Source organism: Hoplias malabaricus, chromosome 15 (assembly GCF_029633855.1).
Source record: "Hoplias malabaricus isolate fHopMal1 chromosome 15, fHopMal1.hap1, whole genome shotgun sequence".
In the NCBI taxonomy this organism is placed as follows: domain Eukaryota; kingdom Metazoa; phylum Chordata; class Actinopteri; order Characiformes; family Erythrinidae; genus Hoplias; species Hoplias malabaricus.
In genome coordinates this window covers 14021924-14046638 of record NC_089814.1, presented here as the reverse complement: position 1 = coordinate 14046638, position 24715 = coordinate 14021924, and the positions used below count along the sequence as shown (strand labels likewise).

The window sequence follows — 24715 nt, the reverse complement described above, 5'->3', positions numbered from 1 at the left end:
TTTTATTTATTGATGAAAAGTTACAAACATTTCACTATATTTTTTGTCTTCAATTTTTTTTTTTTTTTTTTTTTAGTCCTTGTCTAGTTTTTCGTTATTAAAAATAGGCCATTAACAAATATTTTTGGTCACAGTTTCTGTTAACGATATTAACACTGCCACAGGCATTCAGCTGTTCATGCACAGTTTGTATGATGTCTATTAGAAAGCACTTCAAATGCAATAGGACGCCATGGAGTAGCTGCACATAAGCTCAAGATCATCATGGAAAGCTTTCGTTATAGAAGGGCTTAAATCTCCAAATACTAGGCTGTGAAGCAGTGGTCTTCTCTGGAGTGACAGAGCCCATTTCATTTCCTTTGGTATGTGTTGGAGCGGCATATGGAATCAAGAACTAATTGTCCAACACTAGCTGGCAATTGGCTGTATGCAAGTGCATAAAATCCTTTTAGTGAAAGTTTGCCCTTTAGGCTGGCCTTAAACCTCCCTTAAAATTAAGTGTGTTGCAAAAAAAATGTCTTTTTCTTAAGGTAATGATCAAAGACCCTTAAATGTTCCCTTAAGTATTCCCTTAAACCTGTTAAGTGTTGTATAAAGCTCCTTAACTGTCAATTCCTTCTGAATTATTTAAGGGACATAAATGCTTCCTTTAAAACTGAAAATATGTCTGAGGTTTTGGAGGTATTGTTCAATGTAAACAACAGCTGGCATTTTCAAATTACATGACTAAATAGAGATACAAGGTTTGTTATACACTGACGGAGAGGATATGCTAATGAACAGTTTAGATCAATGGCAGCTGAGAAGGAAAATTACAGAGCCAGAGGAATATCAGTTTCCTATACAGCCAGCAGCATGTCAACTGAAGCATGAGCATTATAATTAAGTCAAGACTTTGTAGGGGCTTCATCAAATATGTAACCTTCTCAGCTGCTGTATTCTCTGTGTGAAAGGTCACCCTATGTTAAATATAGTTTCATTGTCATTTCCAACCTTCCTTTTCTAGCTAGATTTTAGAATTTTTTGGTTCCGTGACAAATTGATGGCATTCAGCCATGAGGACATGTGGTCAGGTACTGACTTCCAGAGGTCACATCTCAAAGACACTGAATACTTTTAATCCAGTGAACTCAGTTCCAGTGTTCTACATCTCAGTGCCTGTAGTTTTATACTCCTCTAGTTGATGCTTACCATTGAGAATGGTAACTTTTGTTAACAGACAACAATAATATAATTATGTGAATGTATATTGTGTATATTGAGGGGGAAAAAACTGCTCATGCTTCAGTTAACATGTGGCTAGCTGTTATGACAGAATTACGTTTTATGCAAGGCTATGGGAGGAGAATTAAAGACTAAAATGCATTTTATTTTTAATATTATTTCCAATGTTGCTTGTTGTACGTTATATGGTAATTATGTGGCATGTGAGTGGAAAATAGATAAGTCAAAGCATACCATCAGCCACAGACGCTCTGCCCACATGTTGATAGAGAGTCTGTCAGGACTCTGCCAGTTGCATTCTGATTGGCTCCTTGTACATCCGTATATACACACTTACTTTTATCCTGGCTCTTACTGGTCCGACTTGAATCATAAAGACTGCCTTCTTCTACACATCATGCTAAAATAGCAGACTTGGTTCTTTTGCGTGTCAGTCAAATTTCTTTTCCTGCTGTAGTAGGTGGTTCTTGGCCATGTTAAATAGCAAAAGGCCTCTGTAGAGAGTCTGGCAATGTGAGACCAAGCAAAACATAAATGGACTATGCTGAATATGATTTATGGCAATGTTATTTTCTGACAGAGCAAAAAAATTACTAAATAAAAATGAATTTGTGGGTGGAGTATGTGGCCGGAGAATGAATAGATTATTTAAGTTTATTATGATAAATTTCTCTTTTTTTTGCCTGCGTCCAACCTCGCGAAAGTTACAATAATGCAACTGTGGGTGGAGCATGAATAGTTCAACTGCTTATTTAAGGTTTTTTTTTCCATTGAGATGCTTGCCATCATTATTACTGCAGTGGGACTTCATTCAGGTCATTTACATTCAGACTGAGTGTGAAACTACTGATATGTAGTTTCCTGCTCCTCTGAGCATCAGTCCTCTGCTGGAGACACTGCTCCATCTCCCTGTGTATCCTACAGACGCATCTCTCTCTCTCTCTCTCTCTCTCTCTCTCTCTCTCTCTCTCTCTCTCTCTCTCTCTCTCTCTCTCTCTCTCTCCATACCACTGTTCCTCTAACTAATGCCCTCGACACCCTGAACTCCACATTGTGCAGAGCAAATTCCCTCCTCAATTTGGGAGTGAGGAAAGAGAGACAGCTCCACTGTGAAACATCAAAGCACTTGCTCGCCCTCTGAGAATCAGAAACTAATTTCTTCACACTTAACTTGCTTAAAGCCTTAAATGGGCTGAACGCTCATTTTAAATTAAGCACAAATTGAAGTTTGTTGAACATTCCACAGATTCCCAAGGAATGGTTGACACAGAGCAGCAGATTACAGGTGAATGATGTTTTACTCTCACCCTGTATCAATTACGATTGACACGCCACCCACACAGCATGCAGATTATGAAAAAATAGCCCAGGGGACTTTGCAGAGTTAACAGAGGAATCCTGCTCTCTTCAGAGATTCTCACATTATTATGTAGTCTACATTAAATAACATCAGATACTTAAAAATGATTAAGAGTACATAATCCATCATAATTAGGACTGTAATAAAATGATAATTAATCATTAAGTAATGAAAACAAACATGAACTAACATTAACTTGCATTCTTTCAGGATTTTACACAATCCTAAAATAATGTTTGTTCTTGTTTCTGTCATTACTTAAAGGGAACATCTTGGGTCACTGTGCAAAATATAAATAATAAGAGAATCCAGACTGATAAATCATCATAACTCTACATTTAACTGGAAATAGTGTAAAGACACAGATTATTTCAAATGTTGAAACTGATAAAAACATATTTTTGGTCAAAATTATATGCCAAGTTTGAACTTGATGACAGCAAGATGTTCCAAACATTCTGGAACTGGGCAACACAAGACAGGGCGACACACACTAACACATTCACTCACACCTACGGACACTTTTGAGTCGCCAAATCCACCTACCAACGTATGTTTTTGGACTGTGGGAGGAAACGGGAGCACCTGGAGGAAACCCACTCAGACACGGGGAGAACACACCACACTCCTCACAGACAGTCTCCTGGAGTGGGACTTGAACCCACAACCTCCAGGTCCCTGTAGGTGTGTGACTGTGACACTACCTGCTGTGCCATCGTGCTGCCCCAAGTTGTGTAATGGTATATAAAAATAAATTAGGTTAAATGAAACAGGTCAGTGATATAAAATCAGTGTCACAGAAAGGCTGAATGTCTCTTAAGTAAAACTGGATTCACTATTTTGTGAAAGACTATTCAGGCAAGTGGTGCAACAATGGTAACTTGGGGATTTAATCATCTGTGCTATATAATATCATTAAACAATTCAGAGAATTTGGAATATCTACATGCAAAGGTAAAATCCCAAAACAAATATTAGCTGACTGTGATCTTTAGGGCCTCAAATGGCAATGCATTAAAAAACGATACATTCCTGTAGTGGAAATCACATATACACATTTCTGTGAATCATTTTGTACTGTTCTGACACAGTCTAACTCCATCACAAACAGCAGACTTGTGATTGGTCATTTTGTGTGTCTGTCAAATTTTCATTTTCTGCTTGGAGTTCTTGGCCACACTGAGAGGCAAATAGTACCATACACTCCCTACAGACTCTGGCATTTACCCATTGAGCAACAATGTTGCATTATGAAGAAAAAACACTTTAACAGAGACTGAATGCTGAAAACAAGCAAAAATAGGAAAACATTTCACTTACAAAACTACACCAGTTGGTCTCTTCAGTTCCCAAATATTTATGAGGTTTTGTTAAAAGAAAACATGATGCAAAACAGTGGTAAGCACGCCCGTGTCAACTTTTTTGGAACATGCTTCTGGCATTAAATTTATAAAATAAAATAGACAAATACTTAATTACATTGTTTATATTTTAATTTGTACTATTATTTGTATAGGGTTTAAATTATTGAAACATTGTTGCTATTTTTTTCCATAATATTTTGTGGTGTCCCAGCTTATATGGTAGTGTCACAGTCACAAAACTCCAGGGACCTGGAGGTTGTGGGTTCGAGTCTTGCTTCGGGTGACTGTCTGTGAGAAGTTTGGTGTGTTCTCCCTGTGTCCGCGTGGGTTTCCTCCGGGTGCTCTAGTTTCCTCACATGGTCCAAAAACACACCCTAGGTGGATTGGCTACTCAAAAGTGTCTGTAGGTGCGAGTGAATGTGAGTGTGTGTTGCCCTGTGAAGGACTGGCGCCCCCTCCAGGATGTATTCCCGCCTTGCGCCCAATGATTCCAGGTAGGCTCTAGACACCCCGCGACCCTGAACTGGATAAGCGGTTACAGATAATGAACGAGTAGATAGATAGATAGATCTAAGAGTAAATTAATTGATGCTGAAGTCATAAACACTGTGTTCACTGCTCACAGTTGTGAGTTGTGTTGAGGCATACATACTATAACCCCCTATTTTTAGGCTTTATGCACAAGTTTGACAAGCGAAACAGAAATGCTATCAGTTGTGATGATGATGATGAGGATGCTATCTCACTAGGAAATTGGAGTATCTAACATTTGCTGCTAATAGACATCAGCGTGATGGAATGCAATAGTCAGATTATGTAAATCAGGCAGAAAAGCTTTCGGCTCTGTGGCAGGAGACTTCAAAGTAGCAGGGTTAGTGAGGGAATTAGTCTGCTGCCTAATCTCAGTGGATGAGGGAATGGAAGTTTCACTTTGTTAATATACCACATTCTTAATCAAAGAGAGAGAGAGAGAGAAAGAGAGAGGCTGGTGAGGAGAGGGATGCAAAGAAAGGAAGATACAAATGGTGAGTGATAGACAAGAAAGAAAGAAAGAAAGGGAGTGTGTGTGTGAGTGAGTGAGAGAGAGAGAGAGTGAGAGAGAGAGAGAGAGAGAGAGAGAGAGAGAGAGAGAGAGAGAGAGAGAGAGAGAGAGAGAGAGAGAGAGAGAGATCAAAAAGGGAAACTTATCAGTTTCCCCCTGTGGAGATTCTCCTCTTGAGACATCCGGTCCACATTTATCTTGACAATTCCTGGAATAAGTGCCCCTTTTAAATGTATCTATATATTTATTTATATGAAAAATAGTTATATTTTAAAGTGACCTGCTTTTGTAGTACATTGCAAAATGCTGAGAATCACATTTTCACACATCTTTCATAAACCCATTCATGCCCATATATGAAATAGTAAGTTTCCATTAGTTCATATGTTCTCTGAGCTATAACTTTTGTCTTATTGTCTTTTGGCCTCACTGCTGATAAAAAAACAAAACAAAAATCTATCAAATTCCATTGTGAATAAAAGAAAAGAATGAGTAATTAAAAATAGTAACATGGCCAATGCCAAGGTATAATTGCACAAACCCCAATTCTTTGAAACCAGGGTTTCTGCTGCACTGCCTGTAAACACCACTTACAATTTTTTGAAAAAAAAAAAATTGGATCAGCTGTAAATGAGCCCCTCAAAGATCTCAAAGATGTGATGGTCAGTGGAATGGTGTTGTCTGGAGTGATGTCACTCCATTCAGTAAATTTGGGTTGAGTTGAAATGGAATGTGATTTATAGCTAATCATTTCACATCAATACTTGATGCCACCAAATCCTCACAGAAACCTTCTAGGAAGGATTTAGATGAGTTGCAATGTTGTAATAGGATTTCACTGAAGATTTCTTTACTGAAGTTAAAAACAATGATTTGGTCTGAAAAGAGAGATCAATTCCAAGTTGATACTGACTATTTTTAGAGGAAGGGTCAGATAAGCCTGTGTCCACAAATATTTGGTTATGTAGTGGTTGACAGGAGGTCTTAGGGACTGGTGTTAAGAACCAGATTACAACATGGATGTAGAGTTTTGTTTGAACTCATTGCATTATATCATCACTGTCCAAAACAAAAAATTATATCTACAAAATGGCAACTTTTGGGAACTTACATCTAAACGAACCCTAACCATGAATCCGTTTGGGCCATTTCTATCAGCATATTTATATTTTCTGAATTTCTTAATACATTTTACATGTAACTGACCTTGTAATAATAAACTGACAGAGCAACACTCTGTGCTTCTCAATACAAACTATATTTATGCAAATGATTATTATTTACTCAGTTCCTCAATTAAGTACAACAGCTGAAGAATCAAATTGCTTTGAAGTCACTGAATTAATTAAATTATCCTGCTTTTAAAAGTTATCGAGGCCACCAGGTGTTTTAAAACGTAAAAAAGAATTGTAGGAGAAAAGATTGATTGCTCTTTTCATATATTGATTTTCTTACAGTATATTTGCTGAGTTTCAATAGCCTAATAGAATAGTGTGTGCATCTTTTTGGTCTTCTTTAGTATCACAGGATCTGCAGGCTACTCCATCAGTGTGATGGTGTAAATGATCATAACTGTTTGCAATTTTCCCTGGAGAAAAACCCAGAGTTCTTATGAGCAGTGGAGAGACACATTAAATTAAATATAGAGAATTATTGAAAGAGGGAGCAGGCACAAGAGAATACAGAGAAGACACAACAAGCCTTAAAAGCTATTAACTAGCACTGTTATATAAACCAACCTTTGTTGCATCTTCTTTCAGCTGAAAAGATTTCCCCCCATTTTCTCTGTGAAATGGGTTGTGTTAGCATTTAGCATGCAGGACACAACTGGATGTTTGATGTCTGACATTTCAATTGTCTCTAAAGAACATTTTCAGTGATGCTTTCTGTCAATCCATCATAGGCTTACACTGCATGCTCTAATTAGTTTGAACTTTTGGTGTTATTCCCTTTAAAATCTGCTTTATAGAAGCTATATGTATTCAAAAACCATTATAGGCATATTCAGAAAAGAATAAATTAACAAACTATATTTTTAAATTGTGGTTTGGACATTTGAGGATCTGTGACTATTAAATGTCTGTAAGTATAATACAGCCGTTATAACTGCTATAATTCCAGGTTTCGTTTCATACCATGTAAGATGGAATGGAGAATATGAATTTCAATACAACTTTAACCTTGTATAGTCATAGATTTAAAATGGAAAAACAACAGAGATGTAAATGCTTGCAGATGTCATTTATTTTATGCTACACTGTTTATCATAATCACATCTCAGCCTTTATGTTTATTAAAGGGGAAGTCTACAGTTGTGGGGAAACTCTGTTCTCTGGTTTGTTTACATCTAGATGCTGTGTCCTTTAAGGTGTAATGGTATATTTGAGAGAAATTATTGACACATGTTTGTACGCGGCTGAAGTTTAACTTGTTTGTTAGATTTATTCACTGTTTGAATTACCACAGAAACTCATTTGTTACTTGAGTTGTTTAGTTTTTTTTTTAGCACTTTCAGATTGTCTTTTCTTTTACGCAGTTAACTCTCTCAGAGTTTAGAGTCAGTTCCTTTAATTCATTATTCATTTTCTGTAACCTCTTATCCAGTTCAGGGTTGCAGTGGGTTTGAAGCCTACCTGGAATGAGTCAGTTCCATCTACAGCAAAATAAGTCAATATTACCCACCTATGGAGCAGGAATAGAGCAATATCCTCACCTCTGTTCAAGCATTTAAATACTTGGATGTCTCTTTGCTGTCTAAAAACCTCCAAAATGTCATTTTTATGCCTTGAGCAGAGAGAGAGAAAGCATTCTGGCCTGAGACCATCTGTATTTTTTTTTTACCCATTTACAGACACTGGGGTTTCGTAAACACATTAAAATAGTGAATGTCACCTTGAAGTCATTATCTAACTCTAATTTGGTTGATGTATTTAGTCACAAGGATCTAAACTGTACTCTGTACTACACTGTAAACTGTATGTGAATTCAACGTAAAGCTCCTTTATGTGAAAAGAAATGGTGTGTTACCTTAAAGAGGTCAAAAGGTTGAGTTTCCTGCTTCTTGTTATATTTCGCCTCTGCTTCTGTGAAATGAAAACCTTTTGTTCTACATCACCACAGAGTGTGCAGGGCAGGTTGACAGTGCTTTCCAAATGAAAGTCTGAGGGCTCTTCAGTGCCGAAAGCAGGAAAGTTACTGCGATAACATATGTGGCAAATGACCTGACTGGAGGAGAGAAAGTCAATGTAATAAGCTCAGAGCAATGGAGTCAATCAGTTGTGTGGACTTACAAGGCGCCTGTAACAGCCTCTTCTACATAAACGGGGAGAATCCTTCAGCTCTTACAGATCAATAGTCAATTTGGGGAGGAGAAAGAGAATGGCAGAATGGAACAAAACACAGAAAGAGGGAGAGAGGTAACACGGAGAGCTGATACCACTCTACTTCTACAGTTCAGCAGAAGGCAGTCATGTAGTGATGGTGTTCTGCACTCTTAAAAATAGATCTTACTGATTTTTGGGGGCTCTAAGCAATTATGATATGTATGGTCGTTGTCCAAAGAAAAACATGTATCTCAAATACAGTAACTTAATAGAAGAAGGTAAAAACTTTTTTAACTTTCAAAGGAAGCAAATGTAAAGATTTGATTTTAAGTAATTCTTAGAACTACTCTACAAGCATTTGCCTCAAACCTGCTAATGACCGCACATTAATTTCACATGTTTGTTAAAAATGTACAGGGTGAGTCAAAAGTCAGCAGACACACTTTTATTTAAATATCCCAGCAAGTAATGGGGGACCGGGCCTATCTTTTAAGCAATGTCCGGAACATGGCCGCCATATTGGATCAAGGGCAAGTCTTTCCAATGGGGAGGTTGTCATGTAGAATATAAAAGAAATAAATGGGTGTCCTGCGACTTTTGACTTACCCTATATATATATATATATATATATATATATATATATATATATATATATATATATATATATATATATATATATAGATTATAAAAATGACAGCTTTCATCTCAGGCAACTAATGATAACAAGGATTCAAGGATTCAAGGAAACTTTATTGTCATTTGCATCACATGTGGCTCATGTGGTGGAATGAAATTGTGATCTCAAAGACCCAGTTTCACCCAAAGAGCAAAACTAAATAAATAAAATTTTAAAAAGAATAATATAATATATTTTTATATAAAAAAAAAGAAATATCCGTATGTAGGCCTTTTTAAATGGAGGTTCTACTTGAATAACAGGTTGTAGTGCAAGGTAGGAACCAAACATGTTTCTCTGGTATTGCTCATTTGAATCAGTTACCTCCTTTACACGTTAGAGGATATGATTTAGCTTTAAGCTTCGAGAGTCCTCCCTACTATTAGATGGGATTTCTGGGGTTGAAATAAAATGATCCAGCAAATAAATGTGTCTTTGCGCATTACTCCAAACATTGCAGTAATAGCATGACTGACAGACATGCCTTTTGTTTAGGTTTTGCTTTATGCATGTGGACTTTCATTCACTAAACAATGTCCCCCTCTTTCTCCTCAAATTCCTTGCCTGGCATCCTGTGAATGAGCAGTGAAAAGACAATCCTTGTAAATCTAGCTTTGATGTCTTTAGAAAATGCTTTTCCTGCTCTCAATGTGGGATCTTGCGAGAAAGGCATTCACAGAAATGCCTTTGAAGAATTATGTTAGTTTGATAAAGCTTGTACAATAAAAAAGGAACACTCCTGTTATCTTATGTCATGTGTATTTGCTTTGAACAGCCCTGAGTTTGAGGATTTTGAGCTCTGTGTAAGGTCAGCTAGGGGTCTCAGCCAATAGCAGTTGCTTCAGTGTCAGAATTAATCAGAGGTTAAGGGCAAACTTGACCCCATGTTCACCATTTGAGCCCCTTGTAAGAAATACAACCTATAAATAAACATATGAATGCATTTATGAATAGTATATTACTAACATGAATGAACAAATCTTATACTTTGAGATTATGTTATTTAAAATATTTTGTAAAAGGCATCATTTCAATGTAGTGTGTGAGTGAATGTGTGAGTGTGAGTGTTGCCCTGTGAAGGACGGGCACCCCCTCCAGGGTGTATTCCTGCCTTGCACCCAATGATTCCATGTAGGCTCTATACCCACCGTGACCCTGAACTGGATAAGCGCTTACAGATAATGAATGAATGAATGAATCATATCCAATCGAGTGTGTGAGTGAATGTGTGAGTGTGTGTGTTGCCCTGTGAAGGACAGGTGCCCCCTCCAGGGTGTATTCCCGCCTTGCGCCCAATGATTCCAGGTAGGGTCTGGACCCACCGCGACCCTGAACTGGATAAGTGCTTACAGATAATGAACGAATGAATGAATCATATCAATCAATATGCTGTCATTCATTCATTCACTGTCTGTAACCACTGTCTGTAGGCGCCACGGTGCCGCTCTTGTATTATAATTGTATTTTTAAAATTGTGTTAATTTCATACACCTTACTTCATCTCCAGGTCTTATATTATGTTCTTTTATTTTACACATAACAAAATATTTTAAATATTCACCTCTCCGTTTGGAGAAGAGAATGTAATGTACTTTTATGGAAAACAACTGGACTTTAAAACCACTGTTGTACTTTTAATGGTACTTATACACTGTTTGTACCTTTAGTGACAATAATTTACCTCTATCATACCTTTTTTCCCCCCGAGAGTGTATTGTGTTGCAATGAATTTTCAGTATATTCTGGAAACTATGTTAGACACCTATCAAATGCACAGTCTCAATATTTTGATTTGTCGCACAGGATTTTCAGAATCCTGGGTATGGTTTCTCTTTTTATGTTCATCAAATATAACTGCGATTTAATGTAACACATTTATGTTTCATGACTAAATTGATGTGACAGTTTACACTTTACTACCTCCTCAAGGAAGATTAAAGTTCCATACTCAGACAGCACATCATGCTCCATCACTAAGTGTCCTTGGGCAAGACTCTGTGCTAGCCTACCCCTGTAACATCATTGAAATCATGCATGGTTCTGGATACATTGTTATAAATGTAAATGCACACTAAGCCAAGCTTCTCAAGTCTGAGTCAAAGTCACATTATAAGAATCAAAATCTCACTATGAGAAGCTTTAATTCTGAGTGTTAGATTTGTGATTTCAATCAGACCCAGAGTTCAGGTCCAACGCTCTCGCTGAAGCTGTACTACATTATGTAGAGTGAGATTAATTGGAGATCTTCCTAATTTTCTTCTCCTTCTCCAGGGTGAAAGTCTCATATTTGCTCTTGCTGTAATGTCCTGGTAATGCATTAGATGACGCATATTAGGATAAGACCTAATAAAGTCCTGACCTAATTTTGGTTCCTCCTCTCGTACTGAGTCTTTGTCTGTCAAACCCTCTATGAGCCTCTTTTTCTATCCCTGAAAGAGTGAGTTCACTGAACAATGAGCTTGGTTAAAAAACTGAGACAAATTCATTTAATTACATGCAGCACTGGTTGACTGCTATAATGAATACTTAATGGAAAGGAAGGGAAGGAATTCCTAATAGATGAATACTGGCAAATTACATGGCATCACCCTTGAAACGACAAAAGGAAGGTGAGAACATACTATATATATTACTATGTCTAAAAGTTGAATGATGGTAATTTTTTTTTAATTAAATTTGTGATGTCAGAAAAACAGTAAATTCAAAAACACCTGTCTTGTTTGTTTTATTTACCTATGTGGATAGTATGAACTAAAATGTGACACAAATTTTCATTTAAAAATTGTATTCTTTTTTTTTTTTTTTTTTTGTAGAGTATATAAGTATTAAAAATAGGAGGGATATTCTATCATTTAACATAGTGAAGAAATCACACTTGTGTCTCATAACGCAAGGGTGACATCTGCTGGCAGAAGGTATTCAGTGAGGCTTACAAACGCTTACAACTTGCAATTTAAGGATGAAATAATTGAAGATAAATGAACCAAGCACATTCTACAATTTCACCATGAGGAGACTGCAGTAGGCAGTTCGGATATGTACTCTAAATTTTTAATAACAGTACATTTTAGCCGCTAAAGCTGGTTTCTGTAATCTTTCTATCCCAGTTTCTTTGAATGATTAACTATTCTGTCAGATCTTAGACACAACCTTTTCTTCAGATTATCAAAGCTGATTTTGATGAGAACTTCAGTAATACCCTCCATTTGACATAGTCTGCAAATATACTCAAGAATTAGAGCTTTTGGAATGAATTCAGATGCTTATTTTGGCTATTCCATTAATTCATAGCTTGGTATTAATAGATATCCACTGACCTTGTAATCTCATGTTATATAATTACATAAATGATTCATTTTTACATTTAAACTAAACAGACCAAACATGTTGTATATTATAAGCAATGAAGAAAGATCAAGATCAAGATCAAATCAAACAAAAAATTATTTAACAAGTCGTTCATCCACAGAGGACTTAATTAGAAAGTATATCACACATTGTGTCATAAGTTATACATGCAATCTTCTCCCATGTATACACAACAAATGCAGATGTGACAGTAATGCAGAATGCCTGGATGGTTTACACACAGATTAAAAAGTTTGTTATAGCCTTGCTATGCTAATTGTTGCTGGTTAAAACTACTAATAGCACAATGGCACATCTTCGTTTCCTGTACTGATACTAAATGTTACTGTATTAGAGTATGTTTTTTTTTTTTGCATTAATAAATATTTAAAATACAGCTTCTACTGTATACTGCATTCTATTTAGTGATGGAGCTCTTTCTGTTGACATCTCTAGGTCCAAGCTTATCTTAAATGGACTATAGAGTGAAAGCATATATTGTGGTCTGAGAAATCCACCTTTCATGTTGCTTATATAAATAATGGTCACTGTGATCTTCAAGCACACACACACATATATATATATAAAAACATGTATCTCTCACAATAGTAATTTTACAGGAGAGGAAAAAACAGTTTTACTTTCAATGGAAATAAATGTAAAAATATTTAATTCCATTTAATTTTGGAGCATTTCTATTGGTCCATTTATTATGAAATTTTCACACAGTGTGAAAGACACCTGCTGTGTTCAAATTAAATCAAGTAAACTAAAATTGGAGAAAAATGGATATACATGTTTTTAATTGGAGAAATACAATACCATACAATAACATAAACATTTTTCGTTGACATTGGTAAAATGTATCGCTGTTGATATGATATACACTGAATGATACCTTGGAGAAGTAATGGTGCCTCCTAGATTACGTTTTTTGGTGGAGGTATATTATGCGCACTTTAGCAAGAAACCACACTGTGTATATTGTTACAGAATGGCAGTGTGAACAGTGTGTGAGTGCTAAACGTGTCGCACACTATTAACCGCAAAAGTGCATTATTTTGTTTTTCAGTCCCCCCCATGAAGCTAAGTTAAAACAGACAGATTTTTATGTTTGTATTCTGTTCAGGTGCTCAGCATTTCACAAACAGTTCCGTACATTTTGGGTTTACAGTGTAAATCAATACATTTTAAAAAGTAAACAAATGGAATTAGATAAACTCCCCTGGACTCCTCCCCTGGTCACCAGGCTGTATAAATGCAGCATGAGCCCTGAGCACACAGCACAGCATTGGAAGCTACAGAGGCCAAACCATGAACAGGCTGGCTTTGATTCTATTTGTCCTCTTAGTGGTGCTTTCAGCTGGAGATGGTAGGCAATGTTCTATAGCTGATATTTGAAGATGTACATGCTTTAATGTGAGTGTGTAGTGTGTTATAGAGAGAGAGAGAGGGAGAATACAAAACGTGTTAATGTATAAAAATATCAAAATATTTTATAACAGTATATAATGAGCTGAGTAACTTAAACCAGTCTCACTTAATTTCTTAATTTCTCATACTATACTTCTGCTGAGCAGTCTTGGCCTTTGGCTAAAAGTTCTTAGATGAGAAATCTTGAGTCATGAAATATAAAGCTTAGAAACATTAATTTAAATAAGTGTTATTATTACTACTACTACTACTAATAATAATAAGAAGAAGAAGAAGAAGAAGAAGAACAGTAGTAGTAATAATAATGTGGCTGCAGTAGTAGTAGTAATAGCAGTAGTAATAACATTAGTGTTAGTAGTGATAGTAATGGTAGTACTAATAATGCTGCTTAATATTATTGTGTACATAACTTGGTTTTCCTTCATTCTACATATACAATATATTACAGCCTATATGTAATGTGGTCCTTGTTATGACTATACTGTAATATTTATACCACACTATATAAATGTCTGTGTGTTTGTTGTAGCTGAGGACACTGAAGTGCAGTATTGGACATGTGGCTACAGAGGACTCTGCAGACGGTTCTGCTTTGCCCAGGAGTACATTGTTGGTCACCATGGCTGTCCTCGCAGATACAGGTAAGGAAATGTAATTACAAATGTGTTTTTATGTGTTTATATGATTAAGCCTGTTTAGATATTCTTATTGTTTTAACTATGTCTTATTTGCAGATGCTGTGCTGTTCGGTTTTAGCGAGTGTTGAGTGAAACTCTGAAGGACGACAAAATCAGCTCCTGAAGGAAAATGCAGCTTAAGTATTAGGGATAAGTTTTTGCTCATACTTCTTTTATGAAAATAGGGAACAACTGAACTCTTACAAGTTATTAACAGTAATTTATGAGTGTGTATGAAGATGTCTGTGTCTGTGACGTGCTTTTGGGGAACTGTAATTATTAACATGGAATTAAATATTGAACAGTTGATAAAACTGTGTCTGATTAAAAAAAGAACAAACAACAACAACACTGTAAGCCAAACATCATTACACAATTGGGATGGTTACACAACTTGAGTGCTCAAACGCTGACTAAATTGATGTGAATGGTCACTAAATCACACTTTAAATCCTGGATTACAATTAATGCAGAGCTTTTTCAAAGAAAACATGCCTTTCTTTTCCAGCTTTTTTCGCCACCCCTTTGTGTCTATGGCAGTCAAAGCATGCTCTGGTTTAAGTGGGGCTGGACTGCATTGTACAGACACTGGACAATAACATGGGTAAATGACTGACCAAAATAGCTACAGGGAATGGCGCTGTTGTGAATGAACTATGATAGTCTGTGCTCTTGTTATTGTGGATGAGGTCCTGGATATTTATGTCTGCTTTACAAGCCATTGTTTCAGAATGGTGTCAATATCCACAATCGGTATTTACTCACCAGGTAAAACACTGGGGTTTCCCGCAAACATATTTGTCATTTCTGGAGCACTGATGATTTTCTAAAAATGTGAAAGCTGACAAAATGTGTTGTTAAAAAAAGGGGGTTTAAGAAAACATACTGTATCACAAGTTATTGTAAATATTGCTGTGTATTTGCTAGTTTGACAGATTGTGGCTAGTGCATTCTTCCAAGGCTAACATTCTTTCAGGGCATACGTGTTTTTTCTGCAAAGAAACCAGTCTGAATTGATCAGGCTTCCACGCAAATTTCTTTATTGTACCTTTATACATTTGTGTACTGAGCACTGAAAAATGTGGTAAAGTGAAAAGGATGGTAACCTAGTATGTCAAATATTTCACTCTTTCAGAGCATAATAATCAAATATTAGTTTGAAACCTTGATCAAAACTAAATATCTGTCCAAATCTAGGTGCTGTAGTATGTCATATGAGTTAACCCTAACAATAGCTAAAACAATCAGTCTAGAGTCTGTACTATGTTTGCTCCAACAACAGTGGGCAGACCTGATGCAGTAAAGAGTAAAAGCACCCGTGTCACCCGTAACATGTGCCATTGCTTTGTGCCCTGCTTTGTCTTCTCGGTTATCACTCAATCTTTGTAACTCGGCTATTCATTCAGCACAACGTGACACTACCACAATAGAGTAAACCCCCACCATCTGTTTACATGAGGCTTTCACAATTATAGCACTGCTCTCCACTCTGCAATGGCTGTCTGGCCCAGATCACAATCTGTGACCTGCCAAAGTAAATCAAGGTTTTCAGTTCTGATGTTCATCTCCTAAGAAGCTGAAATGCCATGAGTTCACCCGGTCAAACACCAGATTTTTTTCTATACATGTCCTATGCTTGTTCCAACAGATTCAGTTTGTGGAAGACATTTACAGTGACAGCCTCAACTCCATAGTATAAAAAAAACCCTACTTATTACAAACCGGATTCCAAAAAAGTTGGGACACTAAACAAATTGTGAATAAAAACTGAATGTGACGATGTGGAGGTGCCAACATCTAATATTATATTCAGAATAGAACACAAATCACAGATCAAAAGTTTAAACTGAGAGAATGTATTATTTTAAGGGAAAAATATGTTGTTTCAAAATTTCATGGCGTCAACAAATCCCAAAAAAGTTGGGACAAGGCCATTTTTTACCACTGTGTGGCATCCCCCCTTCTTCTTACAACACTCAGACGTCTGGGGACAGAGGAGACCAGTTTCTCAAGTTTAGAAATAGGAATGCTCTCCCATTCATGTCTAATACAGGCCTCTAACTGTTCAATCGTCTTGGGGCTTCTTTGTCGCACCTTCCTCTTTATGATGCACCAAATGTTCTCTATAGGTGAAAGATCTGGACTGCAGCTGGCCATTTCAGTACCCAGATCCTTCTCCTACATAGCCATGATGTAGTGATTGCTGCAGAATGTGGTCTGGCATTATCTTGTTGAAAAATGCAGGGTCTTCCCTGAAAGAGATGACGTCTAGATGGGAGCATATGTTGTTCTAGAACCTGAACATAGTTCTCTGCATTAATGGTGCCTTTCCAGACATGCAAGCTGCCCATGCCACAAGCACTCATGCAACCCCATACCATCAGTGATGCAGGCTTCTGAACGGAGCGTTGATAACAACTTGGGTTATCCTTGTCCTCTCTGGTCCGGATGACATGGCGTCCCAGTGTTCCATAAAGAACTTCAAATCGTGACTCATTTGACCACAGAACAGTCTTCCATTTTGCCAAACTCCATTTTAAAAAGACCCCTGGCCCAGTGCAAACGTCTGAGCTTGTGGAGCTTGCTTAGAAATGGCTTCCTCTTTGCACAGTAGAGTTTCAGCTGGCAACGGCGGATGGCACGGTGGATTGTGTTCACTGACAATGCTTTCTGGAAGTATTCCTGAGCCCATTCTGTTATTTCCTTGACAGTGGCATTCCTGTTTGAGGTGCAGTGACGTTTAAGGGCCCGGAGATCACGAGCATCCAGTAGAGTTTTACGGCCTTGACCCTTACACACAGCAATTGTTCCAGATTCTCTGAATCTTTTGATGATGTTATGCACGGTTGATGATGATAACTTAAAAGTCTTTGCTATTTTACGCTGGGTAATGTCTTTTCTAAAGATGTAACCATCTTTCTGTACAACAATGGGGGAATTGGTGATCCTCTTACCATCTTGGCTTCAGAGAGACACTGACAAGCTGAGAAGCTCTTTTTATTCCCAATCATGTTGTCAATTGACCTAATTAGTGTTAATTGGTCTTCCAGCTGTTCATTATATGCTCAATTTCCTTTTTCCAGCCACTCATTGCTACTTGTCCCAACTTTTTTTGGGATTTGTTGACACTGTGAAATTTTGAATGAACATTATCTTCCTTTAAAATGTTACATTTACTCAGATTAAACTTTTGATCTGTCATCTATGTTCTATTACGAATAAAATATTGACATTTGCCATCTCCACATAATTGCATTCAGTTTTTATTCACAATTTGTTTAGTGTCCCAACTTTTTTGGAATCCGGTTTGTATAATAACCCTAATAATGTTGATAAAATACACTTCCCAACAGCTTCCTCTGGAATAAATGATTATGAACACTATCATGGTTTATATATTCAAAGTATATAAAGTGTCATTAATGCCTAGGACAATAGCATTGCCCTTGTGTAGAAGTCTCTAAATGCATATGAGTGAATGTGTATGTATATTTGTGAATGAATTTTTATGTTTGTTAATGAATGATGTTGTGAAAAATGTGAATAAAATGAACTGCTATGGGGGCGGCACAGTGGTGCAGCAGGTAGCGTCACACAGCTCCAGGGATCTGGGGTTGGGGGTTCAAGTCCTGCTCTGGGTGACTGTCTGTGAGGAGTTTAGTGTGTTCTCTCTGTGTCTGTGAGGCTTTCCCCCATGTGCTCTAGTGTCCAATTGCAGGCCTTGTGCCTAGTGATTCCAGGTAGGCTCCAGACCAACTGTGACCCTGAACTGGATAAGCGGTTACAGACAATGAATTGATATGCAAATAATTTAAATGAATATAATACAAAGGCAGCATTTCAAAGGTTGAAAATGAATTTTTTTTTTTTACCCGTTTTTAATATGATGCCAGCAACACATTTCAAACAAGAGCATGTTTACCACTGTGTTGCATCACCTCTTTATTTTAAAATGAGAAGAAATGGCACTGAGAAGACCAGTTTCTAGTTTTCAGTGTGTTTTTAGTACCTCTTATTTAGTATGGGACAATGCAGAATGTGAATTGCACTGTCTTGCTGAAATGAGCAGGAACTTCCTGAAAGTGACAAGATTTGAATGCCTGCATGTTGCTCCAATATGTGAAAATCACCCATGCTATATGCACTACTGCTCTCCCCATACCACAAGAAATGCTAGGATTTGAACTGTGTGCTTCTAACCAGCCAGGAGGTCCCTCTCTTTTTTTAGTGGAACATTATTTCCAAAAACAATAAAAAAATTTGTATTTGTCAGAACACAGAACACATTCACGTCACCTCATCTTAAATGTGCTTGGGGCAGAGAAGGTGGAGGTGTTTATCTTGTTTCTACATGGTTTCTTCTATGTAAATAAATCAATTTATCGGCACATTCAGCCTGACGGACTTTCAGTGTTGAGGTATGAGGTACTTTATACACATATTTATCTGCAACAAAACGCTACTTGGGCGGTGTTTTATGAGATGGTTAATTTAACTTGTACTCCACCGGGGGGCAGTCAAACACTCACGGGTGAAAAGTGTCAGTTAGCAAAGAAGAGCCGCTGGAAACCCGCTAGCTTTTTAAAACTGGGCTGCTGTAGTTTACAGTAGAGCTCACTGCTTCATCTATTAATGCCAAAGTCTTTATTTCAGTCAGCTAGTGTACATTCGCCCCGAGTCCTTCTACTAGTCTATGTTTATTAGTTTACAACGTATTTTTTTTTTAACACCAACGAGAACTGGACGCTAATGTTACGTTAGCTAATAAAACTGTATAACTGTATTATTAGCGATATATACATATATATACAATTTTATATAATATTATATATAAAACTCTTTATAACATGGATACATCGTCGGACGAAGCTGAAGATTGGTTTATGGAATCATTACACATGTAAGTCATTTAGAGAGCAGTTTTATAGCTCATCACCTTCTTATTTGTTTCTTTCTGCAGTACAGCACACCAGTTTATTTTAATATTCCCTTCCACCTTAAATAGTGCAGCCGTTGACCTAAGTTTAATTTCTGCACCAGTAAAGGTGGGACGAAAAATGTAACCGACCATACAGGTGAACTTTAGAGTTCAAAAGTTACAGACAGTAGTCCTTTTGTGGCTCTACAAACTCTGTATGTCTTCAGTGGTCAGGAGCCCCGCTGGACCATCACAGAGATGGGAAGGTTTGGGTGGTGGATCATTGAAGGTGGTATAGAAAATTAGACAGAAGGTTATGTATTTATTGCTTGTTTGTGGTTGTTGATTTGTTTATTTTTTGTTCTCAGGCAGTGTAAAATTGTATATAGACATTTGGTCCCATCTCTGAAACCTGCTGATGGTTTTCTAGTTGAGTTCCTTTTTGCTTTCTCTGTGTAAGATGTAAGTAAGGTGTGATATGTGCCATCGTTTCCTGGCAGGTACAAAGACTTACATGAATTTCAACTTGAGCATCCAACAAAAGTAATAGAGTGGACAAGTGAAAAGAGTAAAGTATACATTTACATCTTTTATAAAACTGGATTAATTTTATACATGGAACTTTAATTAATCCACGTTTTAGCTTAATTTTGTTTAATTTTTATGTTATTAATAGATTTAATATTTTGAAATATATTTATAAATTGGTAATTGTGTGCCAGTGATTTGGTTATTGTTTAACCCCTGAATAGAATAACAGTAAACACTGAAATGCAGTCAAATTAAATTGCATTTAAGTGTAATATTACTTATTTGCAGGTATATGTGTAGCAGGCTACTCTTCACCAAATAATGAAATTCTGGAGCTGCTGTTGCCTTTGAAGCTGTACGCTGGAGATAAGCAGGTGAAACACTAACACAGTTATTCTTATCTCTGGGACTGTTGTCCAATCTCTCCTGCACATTTTAGTGTTTTCCATGCTCTGATACATGTCTTTCAATTTTACGAATAATTTATTAACACTAGCTTAATACATTTCCTGAAATGTTGAGGCGTTGAAAGAAATTTCAGGGATTACTCCGCAAATGGGTCTTAGATTAATCTGTATATATTGGTGATAGCAGGGTGATGCATTTGTGCATATGGCATGGGTGAATAAGTTGTTTTCAATTATACTGTTCTGATGATTTTCAAAATCCAGATGGAGGGCAGGAAGAGTAAAACAAAATGGAGGAGACTAAGTCAAGGAGCATGTATTGTGTTGGTTTTGGCAATATTACAAGAGAATGTACAAACAGAAAATCCCAGCACATGTTGGAGGTGATGTTTACGTTATGGAGTGTGATTTTTTTTTTTTTTTTTTTTTTTTTTTTTTTTTTTTTTTAAACTGAATTCTTTTTTAAGATCTTTTTCTCCAGGTGCCTATTAACTGAAATCATTAATGAAAGTTCACACAAGTATTAAGACGTACAACTTGTTTGTTAGCAGTTGGATTGACCTCGGTACCAATGTGTTCCATGACTGTCTTGTGGTTCTATAGTTCTATGGAATAATGGCGCAACAAAAACATTCTGGTGACAGATTTAAAGCAACATCTTCAAGAAACACAACTAAATAAAAACAAGAACCTTCTGAATAGGAAGCTCCCTTCAGTCTTGTCCTGACCACAGGTGGTAGCTTTGCAAGCTGTTGTACTCACGCTTCTGATCTATCTGAACTGATGCACAGTTCAGTTCAGTCAGAAACACAAAATGTACATACATAATTAATAAACAATGCTTAACGTAAACTGTATTGTTGTGGTTTCCAAACCCAGCAGCTCCTATTTTAGACTGTGCTTTGCCACATCACCTGTTATATTTTGAGGGAGACGCACTGTAGTGGAGAAAAAAAAAGTTATCAAGTACACTCACTACACCACACACAACAAACTTAAATTGAACCGAATGTCTCTAATCTAATGTTGCTTTCTCTCATGTTATATTCTAAAGAATCTGTGTCCAGAACGAGACTTTAAACTAGAGCATGGAGGATTCTGCGATGAACAAGTTGAATGCCTGAGACATATTTTTGGAAAAAGGTTGCTGCTTATCCTTAACACATACTTATAACTAGCCACCTTATTTTCTTAGCCTGTTTTTGTATTAATTTATGAAAATTTCTGTTGTTGGTTGCAGACTTTACTTAGGAATTTATTTTTGTTGTTAAATCTTATAGAATGAATCCTTGTTTGCAAAAAGGGTTATTTTTTTATTCCTTCTTTTAACTGCAGGCTTTTGGTGACTAGTGGCTGTAATAGTTCCAAGCTCCAGATTTGGGACATTGGAGGGGATGATACTGGTAAATAAATAATTCAGTATATCCATGTGAAATGCAGTACAGTACTTTTTTCCTTTTTTCTGTTTTTGTTTTTATCTATTAGTCCATTGTTGTTTTGATGTAGTTTGATGTTTTTTATATTTTTTCTTCCTTCACCAAAACAACCAAGATTTTATCAAGCAGACAGGAGTTATAAATATAAATCACACACCAGCTAAAGGCAGAAAAATCGCTTCAGGATTGACAGAGAATCCTTCTGTTCTGCATGGATCTCAGATAAATGACATACAACTGACTGAGTTAGCGTCAGGGAAAGTGCTTTTTGCAGTAGGTATGATGAATATTTAAATTTTATTTTCCTCTTCAAACAATTTTAATTCAATCATTCATTCATTCATTTACTTACATTATACACTGAAAGTGTTTCCTTGTTCACAGAGTCAGATTCATTGGATACAGTGAGTGGTCTGCAGTTTGTGAATTCAAGTTCATTTGTCATTTGTGCGAATAATGGTTCACTCTTTGTTGGAGACACAAGGGATCCAAAGATGGAGCATTACACCCTCCCGGAGTGCATGAGTGGATCACATTGGACTTTTGGGCTAAGAACAGATTTGCCACATTCAGACCTCACCTCTTGCAGTGTGTCCAGGCTCTCCTCCTGTGGTCTGGTGTTGGTGTCTGATCTCAGGAAAATGAGCAGTCCTGTCAAACAAGTTCGGCTTAATCTGCAGGACAGTGTTCCCACCAGTGATTTTCTGACAGTGACATGGGCTCCTGCTCTTGACAGCTGTTTAGCTGTGTCAGGTAGGACACTATATACCTATTTATTTATTTACTGTTTCACATATATATATTAGAGCCTTATTAGACACCAAAGGATGCTTAACACTCAACACTGCACAGAACACGTGAGAAGTGACAGCCAAACATGCACATATATTTCTAGATGTGTCCAGCCATTTTGCAATCATGTCCAAAAAGCACAATTTGCCCAAAATGCACTGCAATATGTGTAACTGCACCCTTGTTGATGACAGATACCCATAATACACTGAGTTGTTGTTTGGTTTGAAGATTCACATGTTTGAGAGCAACAGAAAGCAGCAATGTCAGCCTCTTTACAGACCTGTTACAAATGAAAATACTGAATAAATACTTTGTTTTTCAAAGCTTACTATATGCCTATGCACTGAGATTAGAATTAGTTAGATCATTTTACTGTGCAAAGATGTTTATAGTGTTTATGTAATGGAGTATGTTGTCACACAATAATGAGCAAACATACATGAGGTACTTTCTGAAATGGTTCACATCTCTCCTGAGCCCTCCTGAAATTAATTACATAAATAGTGCCCTATATAGTCAGTAATGAATAGGGGATATTTAGAACATAAGGTTAGCTATTTTTTTAAATATGTATTCACAAATAACTTAATTTGGAGCAGCAGTGAGGTGCTGGCGGTAGTGATGTTGTCATGTAGTTACAGGGTCCTGGTATATTTAATTGTATAATTGTACTCTACGGTGGATTTCCTGATGAACTGCTATTCCTGCCCTTACCAGCACTGAACAAATCTGTTTGCTCCTGACGACTGCTGCACCTTAACAGCAGAGCCAGAAACTTTAGTCTTCATTTTATTGTATACCCTATTTATTAGAGCCAGGAGATGAAAGTGTCTTATTGTAGATTTCATCAAAAACAGCTGGATAATTTAATTTCTGAAAAAAATTTCATACAGATACAACACATTGTTATATTTTAGTGTAGAATGAAATTAATCATGAAATAATGTCTTCTGTCATAATTTGAAACAAATATAGCCTTTGGTTAAATGTTGTATCCCACTGCATTTTACTGTTATGACACATTTGTGACTTTATATGCTTGTTTTTGGTTATTAATAATAATAAAAGTAATTTTTTTTGTCACAAAACCCAATTATGTTAGTAGAATTTATAGCAGTTTTACAGACCTTTATTAAGTATTTATTAAAGAAACAGGAATATTCTCTCTGCTATCTCTTGGAACTTAATTTGTCTTGTTTTATTGGAATGGATTACAGTAACAATTTTTTTTCTTTTAAAGGGTTTAATGGAAACGTTCTTGTCTTTGACACAAGAAGTTGGACCACTGACTTAAAGACACCAGAGCCTGTTTTTGTGCATCGTGGTCACAACTTGTCATGTGAGCAAAGAACTGCTGGTGAGCAGCTTGTGGTTACTGCTCATGTGTGGCATCCATGGCGACCAAGAACTCTTTTGTCAGCAGCTTCCGATGGATCTTTACATGTTTGGGACTGGGTAGACAAAGACCATTAAAAGCACAAATAGTTCTGTTAGCTCTAGATAAAACATATTTATGTATGCAATATCCCTGTGACTGACTGGTGCTGTATCTGGGGGTGTTCCTGCCTTTGGCCCTGGAACCACTGTGTTCAGGATGCAGCAGTTGCAGAAGGTGCATGAATAAATAAAAGGAACATGTTCAGTTAATTATTTTTATAAGTAGATCAATTTTTGTAAAGCAAAACTGACCAAGGAATATTGAGACGACTATAGAAATATTGATATATATATATTTTTTTTGTATGTGTTAATATACCAAAAGAAATTGTACTATACTATACATATATTTCATGTTAAAAGGACAATAACAGGAGAGTAATGCAGTCCCTGATGAAAGTTTATTTTAGATAAAATGGAATTTAAACCATTTAAATTACAGTTCAGTTGATCAGTTTTATGTAAATCATTACATTGTCAAGATGCTTTTAATGTCATTATACTATATCAAAATAGTGCATAATTTCATATATGGATGTGCCTCTCTGCCACAAATGTTTTAAAAGTCCATGTCTTGGGCAGAACCTTATACAGAATTTCACAACAATACTAGTTAACCACTCTGAGTGACTGAATTATGCAGAAACCCCAAAAAACATGGCTGAATTCCATGACAGCACAGTAGCACAATAGGCAAAGTTGCCTGAGGTCATTTTCTGTGAGGAGTTTGGTGAGTTCTCCTT

The 24715-nt window shown here is 36.6% G+C and overlaps 2 protein-coding genes across 3 annotated transcripts; both read left to right on the top strand.

Annotated features, from left to right (window-relative positions):
* The first annotated feature begins 13651 nt into the window (after positions 1-13651).
* defbl2 (defensin, beta-like 2) lies at positions 13652-14670 on the top strand. The gene is made up of 3 exons (XM_066646504.1): positions 13652-13709; positions 14301-14412; positions 14506-14670. Exons 1-3 carry the CDS (start codon positions 13652-13654, stop codon positions 14525-14527), a joined length of 192 nt encoding a protein of 63 aa, XP_066502601.1. The 3' UTR covers positions 14528-14670.
* Positions 14671-18994: 4324 nt separating this feature from the next.
* Positions 18995-24654, top strand: wdr73 (WD repeat domain 73). Of its 2 annotated transcripts, XM_066645652.1 has the most exons (8): positions 18995-19348; positions 19867-19934; positions 20186-20271; positions 21359-21447; positions 21640-21707; positions 21856-22017; positions 22125-22493; positions 23776-24654. In XM_066645652.1, exons 1-8 carry the CDS (start codon positions 19296-19298, stop codon positions 24006-24008), a joined length of 1128 nt encoding a protein of 375 aa, XP_066501749.1. In that variant the 5' UTR covers positions 18995-19295; the 3' UTR covers positions 24009-24654. The 2 variants fall into 2 exon arrangements, with proteins under 2 accessions (XP_066501749.1, XP_066501750.1); XM_066645653.1 differs by lacking the exons at positions 18995-19348; positions 19867-19934 and adding an exon at positions 20569-20687 and having other exon boundaries at positions 20257-20271.
* The last annotated feature ends 61 nt before the right edge of the window (positions 24655-24715 follow it).

Bases quoted from the DNA above. Each gene is read 5' to 3' on its own strand.
- defbl2 (XM_066646504.1), top strand. From the start codon at position 13,652: ATGAACAGGCTGGCTTTGATTCTATTTGTCCTCTTAGTGGTGCTTTCA. The intron at 13,710-14,300 runs GTAGGCAATGTT...TGTTTGTTGTAG, and splicing joins GGTGCTTTCAGCTGGAGATG to CTGAGGACACTGAAGTGCAG. The intron at 14,413-14,505 runs GTAAGGAAATGT...TCTTATTTGCAG, and splicing joins GGCTGTCCTCGCAGATACAG to ATGCTGTGCTGTTCGGTTTT.
- wdr73 (XM_066645652.1), top strand. From the start codon at position 19,296: ATGGATACATCGTCGGACGAAGCTGAAGATTGGTTTATGGAATCATTA. The intron at 19,935-20,185 runs GTAAAGTATACA...ACTTATTTGCAG, and splicing joins AGAGTGGACAAGTGAAAAGA to GTATATGTGTAGCAGGCTAC. The intron at 20,272-21,358 runs GTGAAACACTAA...TATATTCTAAAG, and splicing joins TGTACGCTGGAGATAAGCAG to AATCTGTGTCCAGAACGAGA.